This window comes from Candida albicans, chromosome 2, assembly GCF_000182965.3.
Source record: "Candida albicans SC5314 chromosome 2, complete sequence".
Classification (NCBI taxonomy): Eukaryota; Fungi; Ascomycota; class Pichiomycetes; order Serinales; family Debaryomycetaceae; genus Candida; species Candida albicans.
This window is the reverse complement of record NC_032090.1, coordinates 203,506-221,890: the sequence shown is the minus strand read 5'-3', so window position 1 is coordinate 221,890 and position 18,385 is coordinate 203,506. Positions and strand designations below refer to the sequence as shown.

The 18,385-nt window shown below is 30.6% G+C and overlaps 7 protein-coding genes and 1 non-coding gene across 8 annotated transcripts, besides 1 other annotated feature; 3 read left to right on the top strand and 5 right to left on the bottom strand. All coding sequences in view use genetic code 12, as the record gives it.

The window, feature by feature from the left end:
* Positions 1 to 472: 472 nt before the first annotated feature.
* MNN24 (Mnn24p) lies at positions 473 to 2,602 on the top strand (the record flags this gene model as incomplete). The annotated part of the gene is made up of 1 exon (XM_714352.2): positions 473 to 2,602. One exon carries the CDS (start codon positions 473 to 475, stop codon positions 2,600 to 2,602), a length of 2,130 nt encoding a protein of 709 aa, XP_719445.1.
* Positions 2,603 to 4,876: 2,274 nt separating this feature from the next.
* tL(UAA)1 lies at positions 4,877 to 4,992 on the top strand. The gene is made up of 2 exons: positions 4,877 to 4,915; positions 4,947 to 4,992. It is a non-coding gene; the product is annotated as a tRNA-Leu (tRNA).
* Positions 4,993 to 5,043: 51 nt separating this feature from the next.
* Positions 5,044 to 5,237: a long terminal repeat ((phi-2a) Long terminal repeat (LTR); about 194 bp long, 14 copies per genome).
* A 56-nt stretch (positions 5,238 to 5,293) lies between these two features.
* Positions 5,294 to 6,355, bottom strand: CHA1 (Cha1p; the record flags this gene model as incomplete). The annotated part of the gene is made up of 1 exon (XM_714354.2): positions 5,294 to 6,355. One exon carries the CDS (start codon positions 6,353 to 6,355, stop codon positions 5,294 to 5,296), a length of 1,062 nt encoding a protein of 353 aa, XP_719447.2.
* A 951-nt stretch (positions 6,356 to 7,306) lies between these two features.
* CAALFM_C201260WA (uncharacterized protein) lies at positions 7,307 to 9,424 on the bottom strand (the record flags this gene model as incomplete). Its single annotated transcript, XM_714355.2, has 1 exon — positions 7,307 to 9,424. The coding sequence occupies one exon, from the start codon at positions 9,422 to 9,424 to the stop codon at positions 7,307 to 7,309; it is 2,118 nt and encodes a 705-aa protein (XP_719448.2).
* A 381-nt stretch (positions 9,425 to 9,805) lies between these two features.
* On the bottom strand, positions 9,806 to 10,387 carry CAALFM_C201250WA (uncharacterized protein; the record flags this gene model as incomplete). Its single annotated transcript, XM_714356.1, has 1 exon — positions 9,806 to 10,387. One exon carries the CDS (start codon positions 10,385 to 10,387, stop codon positions 9,806 to 9,808), a length of 582 nt encoding a protein of 193 aa, XP_719449.1.
* A 215-nt stretch (positions 10,388 to 10,602) lies between these two features.
* CAALFM_C201240CA (uncharacterized protein) lies at positions 10,603 to 13,131 on the top strand (the record flags this gene model as incomplete). The annotated part of the gene is made up of 1 exon (XM_714357.1): positions 10,603 to 13,131. One exon carries the CDS (start codon positions 10,603 to 10,605, stop codon positions 13,129 to 13,131), a length of 2,529 nt encoding a protein of 842 aa, XP_719450.1.
* Positions 13,124 to 13,879, bottom strand: CAALFM_C201230WA (uncharacterized protein; the record flags this gene model as incomplete). Its single annotated transcript, XM_714358.2, has 1 exon — positions 13,124 to 13,879. One exon carries the CDS (start codon positions 13,877 to 13,879, stop codon positions 13,124 to 13,126), a length of 756 nt encoding a protein of 251 aa, XP_719451.2.
* A 231-nt stretch (positions 13,880 to 14,110) lies between these two features.
* On the bottom strand, positions 14,111 to 16,993 carry CAALFM_C201220WA (linker nucleoporin; the record flags this gene model as incomplete). The annotated part of the gene is made up of 1 exon (XM_714359.2): positions 14,111 to 16,993. The coding sequence occupies one exon, from the start codon at positions 16,991 to 16,993 to the stop codon at positions 14,111 to 14,113; it is 2,883 nt and encodes a 960-aa protein (XP_719452.2).
* Positions 16,994 to 18,385: the final 1,392 nt, after the last annotated feature.

The following is an 18,385-nucleotide window of genomic DNA, read 5'->3' as shown; positions in this document are numbered from 1 at the left end:
CCTCTTTTTTGTTGCTCGTCCCCTTTCATACATACATGCATACAGTATCTGCAAAACCTAAATGTATAAAGACAGAAAACAACAACAACAAAATTAAATTCATGTATCAAGCAATAAAACAAGGGAATTCTATTGTTTGTTTGTTTGTTTTATATTTGTCGATTTTCGATTAAGATTAGAATTAAAGGGTTAAATAAACTTCTTAAGTTTCCATTATTTGGATTTTCTATCAATGAAATTATAATTTTTTTTTGGTATCTCCCATTCATCTTTTCTATCTTATTTTTATTCTTCTTCTTTTCTTGAATAAAAAGAGTCTATAATCTTCTTCTTGTTTTTGAGTTTTTCTTCCTATTTTAAAGTTTACATTGTCATATTTATTGGCATCACCCATCACCTTATTCACTTGTTCATTCGTTCATTCGTTTACCAATACCTAATTCTGAGGGAGCTTTGTTTTTTTTTACCAAGAATGTTTTCTATCCCAGTATCATCAAAAACTGTTCGTCTTATACTTGTGTCATTACTTCTAATAACACTAATAAATATATTGGCTGCTTTCCAACGGTCAACTTTATCATCATGGTTTCCTTCATCACGTCATATTATTAATAAATTCACTGATTTACGATTAGCATTATCATCTCAAGAATCGGTATTAAGGGATGAAGAAGGAGAAATTTATTCACTTGTTGGGTATCATCATGATTTTGATTCAAATTTAGTTGTTGTTCAAAAACAATATTTACTTGAAAAAACTCCAAATGAAGATACAACTGAACATTTTTGGAATTTTTTGCAATCAAATTTTGAAACCAAATCTGAATATGATTTAAATTTAATTGATGGATATAATTATAAAAAATTAATTAAACATCTAAATGAACAAAATGAATTACAATTGAGTCATTCATTTGTTGAACAATATAAAATGGAAAATCAATTTATTCAATCTTTTCAAAATTTTTTCGTTCAATTAATTGATACCATTGAAGATTGTAAACCAGATTTAGATCCAATAAATAATGATAATCATTATCCTAATGGTGATAAAATCGTGAAATATTATGAATTAAGAAATAAAATCCCACTGGAAAATATGAAACAGTTTAATATTGAACGATTAATTCATCGGAATGGAAGAATACCGATTTATGGTGGACATTTACGTGAACAATATAAAGATGAATTAATTAGAAATAAAGAATTCTTATCAATGTATTTAACATTAAGTGATTCGGAAATATCAGCATTGAAAAAATCCCATACAAAATTTTTGGAAACGATGATGGAAAATTGGCCAGAAAATTTATTTAAATTTAATAAATTTAATAATTTCATGAAAGGTGATGGTATTGTTTATTTAGGTGGTGGGAAATATAATCAATTAGTACTTTTATCAATTAAAATACTTCGAGAAAATGGGTCACGATTACCAGTAGAAGTAATCATCCCATACAAGAACGATTATGATATTCAATTTTGTGATCGAGTTTTACCAACTTTAAATGGGAAATGTAAATTAATGACAGATTATTTACCTCAAACATTTGTTGATAAAATTAGTGGATTCCAATTGAAAAATATTGCCCTTTTGATATCATCATTCGAAAGGATTTTATACCTTGATGCTGATAATATCCCCATTAGAAATCCTGATGTTTTATTTACTAATGCACCATTTACAACTAAACATCTCGTTGTATGGCCAGATTTATGGAGACGGTCTACATCACCACATTATTATACCATTGCTGGTATTGAAGTTGATCCTAATTTTAAAGTAAGAAATTCTTATGTTGATGGAGATGAAAGAGGTAAATATACTGATTCAATGTATTATTCTTATCATGATTGTAAAGGATCAATCCCTGAAGCTAGTTCTGAAACTGGACAATTATTAATCAATAAAAAAATTCATTTCCAAACATTAATATTAGCAATGTATTATAATTATTATGGACCAGATTATTATTATCCCCTTTTCAGTCAAGGAGCAGCTGGAGAAGGTGATAAAGAAACATTTATTGCTGCTGCCCATAAATTAGATTTACCTTATTATCAAGTGGGTGAATTCAATAGAGAATTTGGTCCTATTAATGATAATACCCGAAAACATGAATTTTATGGAATGGGACAATATGATCCTATTATAGATTATTATATGTCAACAATAACAACAACTCAAAAAGATACCAAAAAGAAAATCAATTATAATTCACCATTACCAGAAAAATATGCCGCCAATGATGAAGATGATACTTGTTCCAATTATGATTTCCATTTATTCCAATCATCATCATTATTTTTCTTACATGCAAATTGGCCCAAATATTATATTGAAAAATTATTTTTATATAGTTATGATGAAGATAGAGGTCCTGTAACCAATGATGGTGATAAAAGACGATTATATGGTAATGAATTGAAAAAAGAATTAGGGGGATATGATTTTGAATTAAATATTATGAAAAATCTTCATTGGTGTTTTTGTGAAGAACCATTGATTGATTTAATTGGTATTCCTGTTGTTGGATCAAAAACTAGAACAGATGTTTGTATTGCAATTAAAAATCATATAGAATTTTTAGAAATATCATAAATTTGTTTAGTCATATTGGAATTATAGTATTGATTGATTGCTTGGATGTTTTTTGTTTTTTGTTTTTTTGCAACAAATTTTCACCAAAAAAATGCAAGCTACTATTTTTATATAAGACTTATATACTTGTAGATGTATTAATATAAATCCAAGTAAAAGATATGCAAAAAATCAGATTTTAATGGGTATATAAAAGCGGCATATTGCAGCATTTTCATTATCACACGGGTCCAACTTTGTTGGTTTATTAGAATGTTCCAGAAAAATTAACCACCACCAAATATCATCAGATGGTCAAATCAGGATAATTTTTCAGACAAAGGATATTCAAATGCTTAAACACGTGACCATTGCTGTGATCAAAGTTATACTCAGAGAGATATAATCGTCAAACAAAGATATCAAACATAACCAAACAAATATAACGGTAATAAAGAAGAAACCCTCCCAAAATCTTCATTGTTTATATTCTAAAGTCAAGTTAACAGTATTACAGTGTATAGCATTTTCGCAGAGTTATTCTAAAAAGACTCGATTAAATAAATAATAAATAACTTATATTTCAGTATAAACTTTTGCTAAATGTTATTGTTGTTAGTATAGAAGACTTTTCAGTCTTCTTTTTTAAATGTTAATAATGAAGAAAGGTTAATCACGAAATGGTGGGATTACTTCACCCAATCAATTAAGCAGTTCTACCTCAACTCCCAATTTTCAACAGGATTTTATTTTCAGAATTAGGAAAACAAGTCGGACTAGCATCTACGCTGATGAGTTTCTTCAAAAACTTCAAATGGTAGACCAATTCTGGCAACAAGATTACTTAACATAAAATTTTTAAAAAAATGGAAATAATTCCATCCTTTTAAATACTTTAAAAATTAGGTGGAGAAGATCAAATTCGATCATCGCGAAAACCAAAAACAAGTAACACATCAAGAAGAGAAGATGAGAGAGAAAACAAGCAACCTCCATTGAAAACCACCGGAGATAGAAATACTACAAAAAGCTTGAACAAACTAAAACAAAAGCAAGCATGATGGCAACCCGAACCCAAAACAGTGATGACATGAGAGGGTTGAATATGCCACTTTTAATATTGAACAGGAAAAGATAGGAACCATTATTCCTGATTCTACAAGTTTATGATATGCTGGGAAGAATGCATATAAAGGTGTAAAAATTCCTATTTGAAGAGTAGACTTAGTTTGCATTTCCTCTATAAGGAAGAAGGAGGGGGGACGAGGTTCGAGAATACTAATACTTGATAACATTATTGATGCTAACTAACTAACTAACATAATTGTAAACTATACTATAACCATTCACTTGGTGGAATTAGGAAAAGCAAAAAACGGAAAGTCGAACAACAATATAAATCAGAAAGGAAAATTATAGGTAGAAAGATTGATGCCGCAAGGAAAATGTTTTGCCCAAAGGAACCTTTTAGTAGTGAAGTTTTTTCATTTTGGTGCTCAAGCCCACCATGATATGAAGTGTTGTTTGAAATATCTTGCCGAAGAAAAAAGGGTTGGATGCTCCATTAACATCCTTGCAAATTTTATCACACATTAAACAACGTCTTCTTATTGATGATGCGTTGCGATGGGCTCATAATTGGTTGACTAGTTCGGGGGTTGACAGATGAAGGGAAAATAGTTTCATTGGTTCTTGAAGCATTTGCAGAAAAATATAACATTGTCGAAAATTCATTGGAGATCCATACGCGATTAATGAATTTTAAGAAAACTCCTCCTTTAATCTGGCATTGAGGCCCTTCACTAAAAGCTTACACTCTGAATATGCTTATTTTGTTAACTTTTTAGAATTCGTGGGGATGCGTTGATGCACTTAAGCCTAATTCTAGTATTGATCAACACATTATCAATTTTAATATAGAAATATATCGGAATTTTTTTAATAAACAGTTTTTCAATAGTGATGATGGCAATGGGTCATCAGAATCTCTCAACACTCTTAAAGTTAACTTAGATGATAATACTTCATATTGTAGTATCTTTTAACCTTAATAATGATTTGGCTTCACTCCCATGCTCTTTTTTGTAGATGCTACTTCTTCCCTTCTTCCTGAAAGAAACTTTTGCTCTCTTTATACAGTCTCTTTCCTCTTAGCATATCACAATACTATTGAATCACTCATGTTGCTCATCTCTTGTACTTGCTAGCCTTGGTTTCCTTGCACTTTTCAATCTCATTTCTTAATTCAGTTTTGCCCTTTTGATTTTTATGCACTTTTGAATTGACATCAAATTTGGAGGGTTGACCGAGTTGGTCTAAGGTGACAGACTTAAGGTGAAGGTTCAAATCCTTCTTTACCAGAGTAATCTGTTGGTCAGTTGACCGCGCGAGTTCGAATCTCGCACCCTTCATTATTTTTTTTGCAGTTTTTTTTAACTACAAACATAAAGAATCATTAACCTTGTAAGGTAGTATAGACAACCACAACCCTATACAGGGCTCTCTTAATCTTTCCTCCAATGTCTGTCTACTGAGTACCATCATACCACCAGGGTAAGGTATATATACTCTACTGGACGCCCTTGTCGTCTATTCCTAAATAGTTTTATATACTCAACTAGAAAATACAAGCTATTAACGTAGCCTAACTATTACAAACCTATATTTAAGAAACAATATTAGATTAAAACTCAAAACAAACACATATATACTCTATAATTTAATTTCTGATTTCTGTATCATTTTTTCAAACCCTTTAAGATCAGACCCTGTAGTACATGAACCGCCACATACAACAATAACAACAATATCTTCTGGTTGCAAATGTTTAAAATTCTTGTACAACAAGTCAATTTTGTTATAAACAACTGCCATTGCTGCTCCACAAGCTGGCTCAACAACTTTACCAAAACATTTTTCAAAAGCAACACATGCTCTTAATGAATCTATATCGTCGATGAGTTCCACTTGAGATTTAACCAAACTTTGATCTTTATAGTATTTCAATGATTGTTCAGTGGTGTATGAACAAGCCAATGAAGTTGCAAGTGAATTGACAGATTTCAAAGTGATGACTTCATCAGCCTCTAAAGATTGAGTCAATGTTGGTGCCTGAAGTGTTTCAATAAGTAAAATATCCCCTCTAATTTGATTTTTAACCATACCTTGATAGATACCATTATATAATCCGCCACCACCAAAGGAACAAACCATTCCCTTTAACAATTTTCTATCTTTAGAATCCAATTGTTGACTCACTTCATCGACTAACGAGGAATGACCATTCCAAATCAATGGATTATTAAAAGGATGACAATAAACTGGATAAATTGAATCTAAATCAATCGAACTCATTAAATTTTTCAAATGTTGATCAGCTTCGTTAATAGTATTCCCAAACAAAACAATTCTGGCACCATAAGATTTTAATTTTTCTTGCACCACTGGCTTTGAAATTATTGGTAATACAACTGTACATTTAACTTTATAAAATTGAGCCAGATAAGCAGCTGCTAAGCCAGCATTACCACCACTAGAAGCAAACACATGAATAGTTTTGTTCAGATGGTTTTTAAGGGCATTTTCTATTGATTTATGTACTAAATGACCAATTCCTCTTAATTTAAAACTCCCCGATGGTTGTTCCAATTCATTTTTGAAAAAAATACGACACGGTGGTTTTGTAGGTAATATGTTTGTTACTTCAGTCAATGAAGTTTGAATATATGGCTGTGACAATTTTGTGTATGGCTGCAAATCCATTGAAGTCGACATGTTGAAGTCCAAATTGTAGCAAACGTTGAGGTGAAACTGTTGAATGAATGATAATACAAAAAAGAAACTGTATTGAAGAAGTACCCAATTAATTAAAACAAATCAAGTTAAATTAATTGAACCCATTTTTTTAACTTCTTCAACTGCCAGATATATATATGCCCACTCATAATGACATGGTTTGGAGATGGAAATTACTAAAAGATACCCAAACAAACAAAACAAAGAAGCACTTGAAATATATCCCTCATTTAGTGTACTCATGTTTTTATTCCACACTTAGCATGAATGGCATCAAACTACTCCATATAGTAAAAACTGCCGCAAGGAATGGTGGCGTTTACCGTTTGTAAGGCAAACTAAGATAAGCAACCATCGCAAGTGTCAAACGAACGAGGGTTTGTAATCCCATACTTTTTTTTGACTTCTTCTGAAAAACCCTAGATGCGAAGTCAAGAAAAAGAGTGGTTGACTCTGCATGTTGACTTCTGTGGCACATTTGCCTTACGATGAGGGGAAAAATGCTCGGACTTGAAAGCCCGATGTTTAAACAAGGTTGTCACTTGCCATTAACAAAATTCTCAAGATGAAATTTTAGCAAGTTTTTAGTTACAGAGTTTGAGATTTAGTGTGTTTGGTGAGATTGAAATGGCTCTTTTGATAGGTCTTGGCCAGTTCGCTCGATCTGAGAGGAAAAACGTTAGAATGTAATTTCATAAATTCTAGTTTGTGATTATATGCACTATTAGCTACCGTTTTTGTTATCTCTAATGTAGCTTGAGATAATAACCAACTTACAGTTGTTCCGCGTCATTTCACGGTTATTCGACATGAAATGAAATCTAACGGGCAATATCCTCAAGATAAACATTTAATAATACAGTATTAGTTTTCTTATTGACTATCAAACATCTATTACTCAATTTATTATACAAGTATGTACTCATTCTATCATTTCAATGGATAAATCTTATTCCCTGTAATGTAACAGAAATCTATCGTATCCAACAATGTATTAACCAACTCGCCAAATTCCTCATCTCTGATAGCATATCGAAACTGTGCTCTTTCATCGGTTTTATTATTCATTTGCAATAATGGAATATTTGTGAGTTGACATTGTGTCCATCCATGGCCCAGAGTAGATACAATATGGAGATTATTATCATCATCGATATCATTAACACTCACTTGGAATGTCTCTGAATAGTACCTAGTTTTAGTAGTTACCGCTGCCGATTCAGATATATTAAACTCGGTAACATCATTTAATCTTCGAAGCTGTTTCAACATGGTGATCAATGAAAATTTACCGTATTCATCGGTTACAGTCTTGCCATTGTAAAATCCCAAAATTAACTTTCTTAAATATATGATGATCGAATTCTCAATTGACTTTTTATAATCTTGGATTTCTTTCACCATGACATCAACTTCAGTAGGTTTCTCAGATGAAATTGGCGTCAATCCACTCTCAATAAAAGTGGCTAAAATATAAAGATATTGTGCTTGAATCACAACAGAGTTTTCAATGAAATTTTTCTTGAGTGTTGTTTCGAAATCCGACAGTGGATGTAAGTCGGAACCAAAATCAAAATTGCTAAGCAAATATTGTTCTTTAAAAGTCTTGAAATTTTCAATGAATTTATTAACTCGATCTTTTCTCAACAATCTCAAATCATTACTGATTGTAGGAAAATTATGAAAATCACCAATGCAATTTTCTATAAATTTTGCTATGGAAGTTCTGTTATGGACTTGATATTCGTTTCCAATTGGTTCACTCAATTTCAAAAACCTGACGTTGACATCCAGGAACGCCATAGAACGGTACTCAATGACATTTGCAGATGTAACTTTATAGAAAATAGCTAATGTTCCATTGGGTAACGAATTAATGCCAAATAATTTCATTATTGGTTCAGGTGTCCCCTTGGATGAGTCATTATCGTTTTGGAATTGGTATGCATAAAGAGACTTATTGACAAAAGCAATAATAGATTTATCCAATGGAACTTGAGTAAAGTCTTTTGAAGTAATGTCAAATTTTATTGTTTTGAATTTACCAGTATCGAACGATAAAAGCAAAGTTAAAACACCATTTGTTATTCCTGATACAATTGAATTACAAGCTGCGTAGGTATCAAGCTTGAATTCATAGTTGGCACCTCCTATTTCCGACACAACAATTTTCCCAGTGAAAGCACTTATTAAATAAGATTTGTCATCGGATTTGACAAATTTGTAACAAAAAGTTTTGAATCGTGTTGGTGGATGGATCACACTCAGCTTTTCAAAATTGTCTTTAACAAGATATGATGTTATTGAACTATCTAATCCAATTACAATAAGATATTCATAGTCAATAGACCATACTATTTTCAACACCCTAATATCTAACTTTTTTTCAAATAATAGTGTTGTTGCAAATGTCTTTTCATCAATGGTAAACAATAGTAATGAATCATTATGATCAACAATAGTCAAAGCTAAGGATCCGTGATATTTACTAAATGCAAAGTATTTTATTTTCAACTTTTTATATTCCTCTGCAGTGACAAACATATTTTCCAAATCACATTGGATATTATATTTTTCAACCAATATATTGAACACATTAATTCTTATAACATAATTCAGAAGTTGGACATTTTTCCTACCTAATATTAGTAATTCACCAGAATTAAATAAAACTCCAAGTAAATTGTCTCTAGTTGTTTCACAATTGGGTGTCCATTGTTGCAATACTATGTTTGGTTCAGAAGCAACAAGATTCAATCCTTCATCAGTATCAGTAATAATGATTTTATTAAATCTCCCTAACGGTAGTAAACTAATTGATTCATTATGTAAAAGAATCGTTTCCGAAAATAATTCCTTAGCATCTAATACAGTTTTATCATCTTTGTCAGTGATTATCAGATGGTAATCTGGCAATTTAGGATCCAATACAGTCAAATCAGTGTACAGATTTAAAGACAATTGTAAGTTGTCAGACCATTCAATTGGACTATTTTGACTATAAGCCAAATTCACACGTTTTACTTTGATTGGATTGATCAATGACATTGTTGGTCGAATCGAGTGATGAATATATATTGGTTGTTGTTGTTGTTGTTGTTGTTGTTGTTGTTGTTGTCGTTTTTCTACTTGTTGGAACGCGATGGTGGATATTTTTGGTTGGAAAGTGACATGAATTTTTTTGGTCCTGTTTTGATTACTATCAAATCGCCATTTCTTTTACAACTATCCACATATGTACTTATTTCTTTATCCCTTAAAACTTTCGTCTAGATTGAAAGTGGTGTTATTTCTTCGTGCTGGAGAATTCAATCTGATCTCCTATTTCTCCCAATTTTTTACAAAAATCTTGATAATTTATATTAGAAAAAACAAACAACTATATATGGTGATAAGAACTATTTACTCCTCTAATCTCCTTTTTTATTTTTACTGACTAGGATTAGTTGAGTTTCTCTCACTATAAACCAAATTCTCAATCTCTATTCTAAGTAAAGTAAGTCTTTTGGCAACGACTTCGAACTCTGGGTTATCGTATACTTCCCGTTGTTGAATAATTTCAAATATCTCATTAATCAGCTGAAAACAATCTTCCATTTCTTCCAGTTGTTCAAGATGTTCTGTAAATTCTTCTCCTATATAAATCATATTGTCACTTGTTGAATCTCTTGCATTGGGCAGCTCCGGTGGCAGTGAAGGGATAAGATTAAGTGGTCTTTTCTTCCTTTCAACATTAGAGGAGCTGGTTTCGTCAATTTGTAAACTGAGATTGGAGAGCTCTTGATTGTTAGTTTGATTGTTACTAGTAGTTGGATCGACACTCATTCTTGTGATTACTTCCGACCAATTATTAAAACAATTCGGCCAATCAACTATTACCAATTTCGTCAAGATAAATACTAGTACGTCTGTAGTAGCAGTGAGTAGTAAGTATTTGATATACTTAGGATGAAAACTAATGGATCGAGGAAGACTAAAAAAAAAAAAAATGTGGTGGAAAGATGAAAACATTTGAGGATATGATCAGCATGGCTTTGTTTGTGGTAAGGAAACAGTGTGGAATGATAACAAGAGGCCATATTATGCAAGTTATCACCATGAATGATTTCGCGTCCCTTTCTGGCCAAAATTAAGATCATCGACGTACGCGTTCACATTTTTTTTTCTCTTCTCTCCAGTGTTTTTCTTAACATTCGAGATGACTAAACATCAAATGACTAAAACTAATGGTGTCTGAATCATGTTCAAGAAACTATAACCATCCATATACTCCATATGATATTCAAATCCAGTTGATGGATGCCATATATAATACTATTGAGAATGGCTATAAAATAGGACTATTTGAGAGTCCCACTGGAACAGGTAAAACTTTATCTATAATATGTTCATCAATGACATGGTTACGAACTTTCAAGAGGAATAATACATTTCTAGAGACAAATAATGAGGTTGAAGATGTATATGAGAGTGAAAGTGAAGAGGATGAACCTGAATGGGTCAAAAAAGCTTATCAAAGTTCAATTGTAAACCGATCGAAAAACAAACTAATTGAATATGAACATTATTTGGATAAAATAGAAAAGGAACATGCCCAGAACAAACGAAAAGAAGAAGAACTAGAGATAAAAGTACATAAAAGACGCAAAGCCATGACAGCAGCAGGAACAGATCTTTCAGAAGAGTCATATTTACCAATGGATTATTATAGTGATTCAGAAGTTGGCAAAATTGAGGATCAAAATCTAGCTATCACCAAAGAGATAAATCGACTTTTGAAAAAAGTGGAAAATAAAGAAGAAGTATCTTATATTAACGAATGTCCGATAAAGATATTTTTCTCTTCTCGTACTCATTCCCAGTTGAATCAATTTTCCAGTCAATTAAGATTAACAAATTTCCAAGCCTCATTTGAAGATCTAGAAGAACGTACAAAATATATACCATTAGGATCAAGAAAACAACTTTGTATCAATGAGAAAGTTAGATCAAAGGGGAATGATCAAAGTGTGAATGATGCATGTCTTGATTTACAACGTGAAACTAATGGATGTCAATATTTACCGAAAAATTATATGATGTCTAGTGTTACCAAAGAATTTGCTGATTTAAGTTTGGCTAAAATCAGAGATATAGAAGATTTGAATGAATTAGGGATTGAATTGAATATTTGTCCTTATTATTCAGTACGGAAAGGGATAGAGATGACAGAAATTATATCATTACCATATCAAATGATTTTCCAAGACACAACAAGAAAAATATTAAATTTGGATATAAAAGATTCAATAATTATAATTGATGAGGCACATAATATTATTGATGTAATAACGTCAATGTATTCGATAAAAATTACTCTGGATCAATTGAATAAAGTAATCAAATCTTTGAAAATATATTTAAACAAGTTTCTTAAAAGATTAAATAGTGGGAATAGAATCAATTTAATGAAATTGATCAAAATATGTCAAATTTTACTTAAATTTTTAAACACCAATCTGGAAAAAGTTAAATCTGGTGATGAAGTACAAATACAAGATATATTCAAAGATTCCACGGGGGATTTGGTCAATATCCATAAACTAGATCAATTTTTAACCAAATCTAAAATTGCATACAAAATTGAATCTTACATTGAAAAAACTGAAATGGAAACTGATAATGGGGAGAAAAAAGGAAGAATCACCAATAGTGGTGGTAGTAGTAGTAGTAGTAGTAGTTCTAATCCACTTTTATTTACTATTATAAAATTTTTAAGAACTTTGACAAATCTATCTAAAGAAGGGAAATTTTTCTGGGATAATGAAAATGGAACAATTTCATTAAATTATATGTTACTTGATCCTAGTGCTGTATTCAAAGAAATTGTTGATCAAGCAAAATGTGTATTATTATGTGGTGGAACAATGGAACCAATGTCAGATTATATGGATTATTTATTCCCTAGTGTACCAACAAATAAAATCAACACTTTTGCATGTGGACATGTAATTCCAAAGGAAAATCTTCAAGTGTTCCCCATTAGTCAATGGAATGACACAAATTTTGAATTTCTGTATCAAAAACGAAATGATTCTAAACAATTAATGGCACTAGGTGAATTTCTTATTGAAATTACTAAACGAGTTCCCTATGGAGTTGTGATATTTTTCCCAAGTTATAAATATTTGGATCAAGTTTTACAATTTTGGAGAGACACCAAAATATTGACATCTATTGAATCCGAAAAAACGATATTTAGAGAACCTAAAGATCCATCTAACGTTGAAAAAGTATTAAATGAGTATGGTTATTTAATTCAAACTGAACGTAAAGGAGCAATTTTATTTTCTGTAGTTGGAGGTAAGATGTCTGAAGGGATAAATTTCTCTGATGATTTAGCAAGAGCAGTGATTATGGTAGGCTTACCATATCCTAATGCATATTCCGGAGAAATGGTGACCAAAAGAAAGTATATTGAGACATCTGAGTTGTCAAATGGTGGTACCACTACTGATGCTAAAGAAAAATCACGAAATTATTATGAAAATCTTTGTATGAGAGCAGTCAATCAAAGTATTGGTCGAAGTATAAGACATATCAATGATTATTCTATTATTTATTTAGTAGACAGACGATTTTCAACCCCAAGAATACAAAATAAACTAAGTCAATGGGTAAAAGAAAGAATTTCCATCACCACCACCAATAATAATAATAATAATAGTATATACATTATGGAGTCAACTACTGATTTCTTCAATATAATTAGATAGGAAATACAACATCACTACGTAATACCCATTTTGCTCCATTTGCAACCATCTCTGCCTCATGTTTTAAACAATCATCACCATGTTTATGTAAAAGAGCCATCCCTTTATTAGGATGAATATTCAATGGTTTAATGTTCTTAATTTCGGGATAAAAAATCGTGCCACCACCTTTAAATTCTTCATCTCCAGTTAAATAAATCAATAATGTCCATTTTGTAAAACCTTTTTTAGTTCCTTGTGGTGGGATTGGACATATCACTGAATCATCATAATGTTTACCAAAATGATGACCTCGTGTATATCTATAAACTCGTAGTTGTGGATTTAATCCTACTGCATCTTGAAAAATTTGATTAATTTCTTTTAAATCTTCATCATTATAAGGATTATCGAGTAAAATTTTTTGTAAATATTGCCATAGGATATTGGCAGATAATAAATCATTCATTGACAGTCTATCATTAAATCTTGCAGCATATTCTTTACTTTTGATTAAAGGGGTTGTTTCCATATTGAGTTGAGTTTCAAATGATTTGATTAATTCATTACATAAATCTTTATTGAAAAAATTTTTGATGATTATGATTTGATCATTAATTATAGATTCTGGTTCTGGTTGATAATAATTTTTGGAAAGTGATTTAGGTAAATCATGAAAAGATTGAGGGAATTTGTAAATTGTTTTAGAAGATTTCTTTTTAGGTGGCATTGACAATGAAAGAATGAAAGGAAGATAGAAAGTATGCATGATAAATGTTGGTTTAAGATCTATTTGAATTTCTATGCTAGTATACTAATCAACTAAGCAAACTTCTTGGTGTAAACTTTTTCATTTTTTTTTTTTTTGGTGTCCTCCTCTACTCTACTCTATATAACTTTACTTTACGTTACTATGCCTTATTCAATACAATCCTATAGATAATACTCTAATTATTTAATGTCCTTGAGGGAGGAGGGAGGAGAAGGGCGAACCCATCAATTATAACAGTGATTCCAAATTAATTAATAGACTATAAGTTTCTCTAGGCATTTTATATTGAACCATTCCAGCATAAATCATACAATTTTTAGCAATTTTTTTCCAATGAATCAATTCTTGTTTTTCATTACCATAAGATTGATATTTTTTAGTTAAAATATTATAATTTATATGAGAAATACTGGTCATTACCATAATTAATAATGATGGAATAATTTTAATTAAATTATCATCTAAATCATTATTTTGTATTGATTCACTCATTGTTCTAATTTTAATAAGATCATCATTAACCCCAACTGGAATAAGTCCTAATTGATTAATGTCATTGATAACCTGACGCCAATCTTTTTTGATAAATAAATCTCTAATTCCAATTATTGGAAGTAATAACTCTGATGTATGTTTCACTTTAGATGATAATTTTCCAAGTATATGACTATTATTATTGAAAACTTTCATAATATGTTGAGCCAATAAAATAATATTATTGTCAATGGTGTCATCAACTTCTTTAGTGATATATCCCGTAGATATAACTTCATAATTACCTGATTTAATAATAGGTTTATTCAAATCAGTGGTGGCAAGTATTTCTGCTAATAATTTGTTAATCAAAGAAACAACCGTGTCATAATCACAACATAATTGATATAATAACAATGCATCAAAGATTCTACCTTCTTCTTGACATTTATTAGCAGCAACTTCAATAATTTGTTGATAAAATTGATCTAAACTTTCCAATTTAATCAATTTCCGTTGTCTTTCTAAGATCCCTGGTATTTTTGTTCCATTTGTTTGATTTAATTCTCCAAGTAATACACCAAATTCACGAGAAATCAATATCAACTCACGTAATGCTTCATGACAAACAAGAAGAGCACTTTTAGATTCACCTCCATTGGCCAAGGCAATCATAATGAGATATTCACAAGCAACTTTTGGATCACTTATTTTAAAAGTGGTGGTATATGCCCCAACTAATCTTCCATAATTGATTTCATATTCATTGTTATTGACAGTCAAAATATTGTCCTTGTTGAAATTAGAACATTTCAATAATCCATAATAAGCTAAACCTATAGCCAAATGAACTGCATCAGATTCATTTACGTACTCATAAGAGTATTGTACTGCCATTTCGTAAAGTCCAGTCAAGATTAAAGTCTTGAGATATAATGGATTATTTGGAGATGACATGAAATTTTTAGGACCTAATTGAATAATTTTATTTTGTAAATCTGATAAAGTGTAATTTTCAAAAATTAAATTAGATTCAGATCCCGGTTGATTAGCATTAATAATAGATAAATGAAACCATGTCCAATCTTCAATACTTAAATTCACTGAACGAGGTAATGATTTGTTACTTAAATCACATTTCCCAATAGTCTTATAAACGGAATATTTATAAGGATCGTAGTTCACATTGTTATCCACATCATTAATAATGAATTGGAATTGTTGATTGAATTCTTTGTGTAATCTTTCATTCAAATCTGAAGGTAAAACGTGATTAGTGTTTTCCACATAACTCTTTACGTAAACAGGGAAATTTTTGTCAAACTTGTTGAACTGTTCACGATTACGTTGAACCAATTCGTCAGCTTCCAAATATAATCCAGCACGTATAAGATAAAAGATCAATACCCAAATAGGAGTTCCATTTACCAATAAAGTTTTGTTGATCAAATCAGGGTCATTTTTCAACACAATTTGATGAACAAAATAAGATACTTTATTAATATTTGTTGGTGGGGCAAAACTCTGTGGTTTATCACCATCTTTAAGATATAATTCATCAATATAATTGAAAAATTCTTGTTGCAAATAAGTTATACTGTTGGTGACAATTATAGCGTTAAGATCTGCTTTGGTAGTATTGAAAAATTTTTGTTCTTGAGAAGTTTTAGCGGTTTTTTCACCAGTTAAAGAAATCAAAATTTTCCAAATTTCAGCAATTTGTTTAGCTTTAATATCATTTTGAAGTTTATTAACTTCATTGAAATTTAAACACAAGGGGAAACTTTTATTTTGTAATCTTGCTTCATTCAATGAATAAATAATTTTGGCTTGATTTTCAAATTTTTCTCTTGAAATTTGTCTGATTGAAGAAGAAGAAGTATTTAATGGAGTTAAAATGTTTGAAGCAGCAGAATTTGATTTCCAAATAATGGAATTTTTCAAAGTTTCTTCATTGAATTTAGTGTTTGTTTTCAAACCAACTGCTTTTCTCAATTCATCTCTTCTAACTTTCCAATCAATGGATATGTTGGCATCAATGTAGTTGTCAAAATCTTTTGATGCCAATGATAATGATTGTTCAATGGTGTTTAAAATATTTTCATCCTTCTTGGCACTTAAATAATTTTCAATATTTTCTGCACCAACAATGGCACGATGGCTTGGTATTCTCCCACCAGTTTTAGGTATATGAATTGCATTTAATTCATCTTCAATATCATCAGCACTGATTCCACTACCTGCCAATAAGTAATGGGCTTTGGTGAAATTGGTATCTTTTTCTGATTGTTTCCTTAATTGTTGTGATTTTCTTTCTAATTCATTCAAAGTAAGGTGAATGGATCCCAATTGAATGTTGTCATTAGTTTTCGGTAAATTGTTGGCTGATTCCAATAACTCCTTCAATAATTTAGAGCTATTCGAAGTGTTTACTGATACAGGAAGAGAAAAGTTTGTTGTTGTTCCGGTAGTTGGACCATTTGGAGGGTTGATTACTGATTGTGTTGTTGATCCAATGGTTACAGCTGGTTGTTGCTGTTGTTGTTGTGAGGTCTGGTTTGTTCCATTTGCAGCAGTTTGGTTGGTCTGACCAAAAGAAAACCCTGTTCCAGATGTAGCTGGTTTATTTCCAAACATTGAAGTTATTGTTGTTATTGAATTGAGATGATCTGGTGTATAGATAGAATTTCAAAAACTTCTTCAACATCGAAACAACAAAAGAAGAAGAAGCAGCAAGAGAGTGAGAAAGAGAAAAAAACAAATAAAGAGAGAAAGAAAATAGTAGAATTTGTCAGATTAGACACGACCATGTATTTGATGGGTTTCTCTCTCATCGAGAGGACTTCCTCTCTTCGCTATATAAAAAGAAGATGAAAAATTTTTTTCAAATTCTTGATCACTTTTTTCTTTTTCTTCTTTTTCCTTTCTTTACTTTGTCTAAGTATCCATCACTTGACAGTGCATTTTATTGGTGATATTATATAGTTTTGATTATATGAACTTGGTACAATTTTTTAAAGTTTCAGTTCTTGATTCTTGCCGTACAAAGTTGTAATAATCAAATGGTAATATCTCATTGAGATCAGTAACAAGGCGATACGTGAATGGAAAAAACAAAATTGCATCTTTAAGAACTTGTCTGGATTGTTATTTTTAATAGTAAGATGAAAGAGAGGTGTCAGAGGGTGCATATATTTATAAGTAACACAGTAAGAATTGGTTTTTGAAACCCGCTATAGTAGATATTTTTCTCTATTGATGATGACTAGTATGGTCACGTGATATACGAATTGATTTTTCATGAGTACTTTAATGGTCCAGTATAAAAATGTTTTTGGAGAAGACACTTTTCATTAGAGAAGATCTAATCCTAACGGCTTCATGTTTGAGCAAAATTTTAGACATTACCAACCTCATCAGCGGTAAAACGTATTATTATCTCAATTGTCCATTTGTGATACTTTCTGGATTAGACGATAAAGTCGTTATTATTAATAATAATATTGACTGTAAACCCAACAAACACGATTGGTTTCGATGAGAGACAAGGAAAAGATGAAAAAAAAACAAAAATATCACATGCAATTTATAATAGAATTTAGTTTGTGAAACAAAAAGAATATCGTGTGCATGTTTGAGTGTTTGGTACCTTTACGATTTATGAAAGAACAAAGAAACGTCCTTTAAATTTTTTTAACCAACGTTGAATCAAGATCATCTTGAAATATTTACGATTATTAACTGCAAATATTTTTAAAATTACTTATTAGTTCTATTACAGATAATGATTTGATATAGCCGATTTCTGCATTAGTCAAATGTAGGGATTACTTAGTCAAAGGGTCGTTATAATTGTGTAGAAATGACATAATTATTGAAGATGTATGTATGTATAATATCTTCATTCCCAACAATAAAATAAAATGAATTACGAAAAAAAAAGGCATTGATTGCCATTGTTTGGAAGTAAGATCATATTTACTAAATCTAGTTTAATCAATAACCAATCAATTGCTCAAGAATACATAA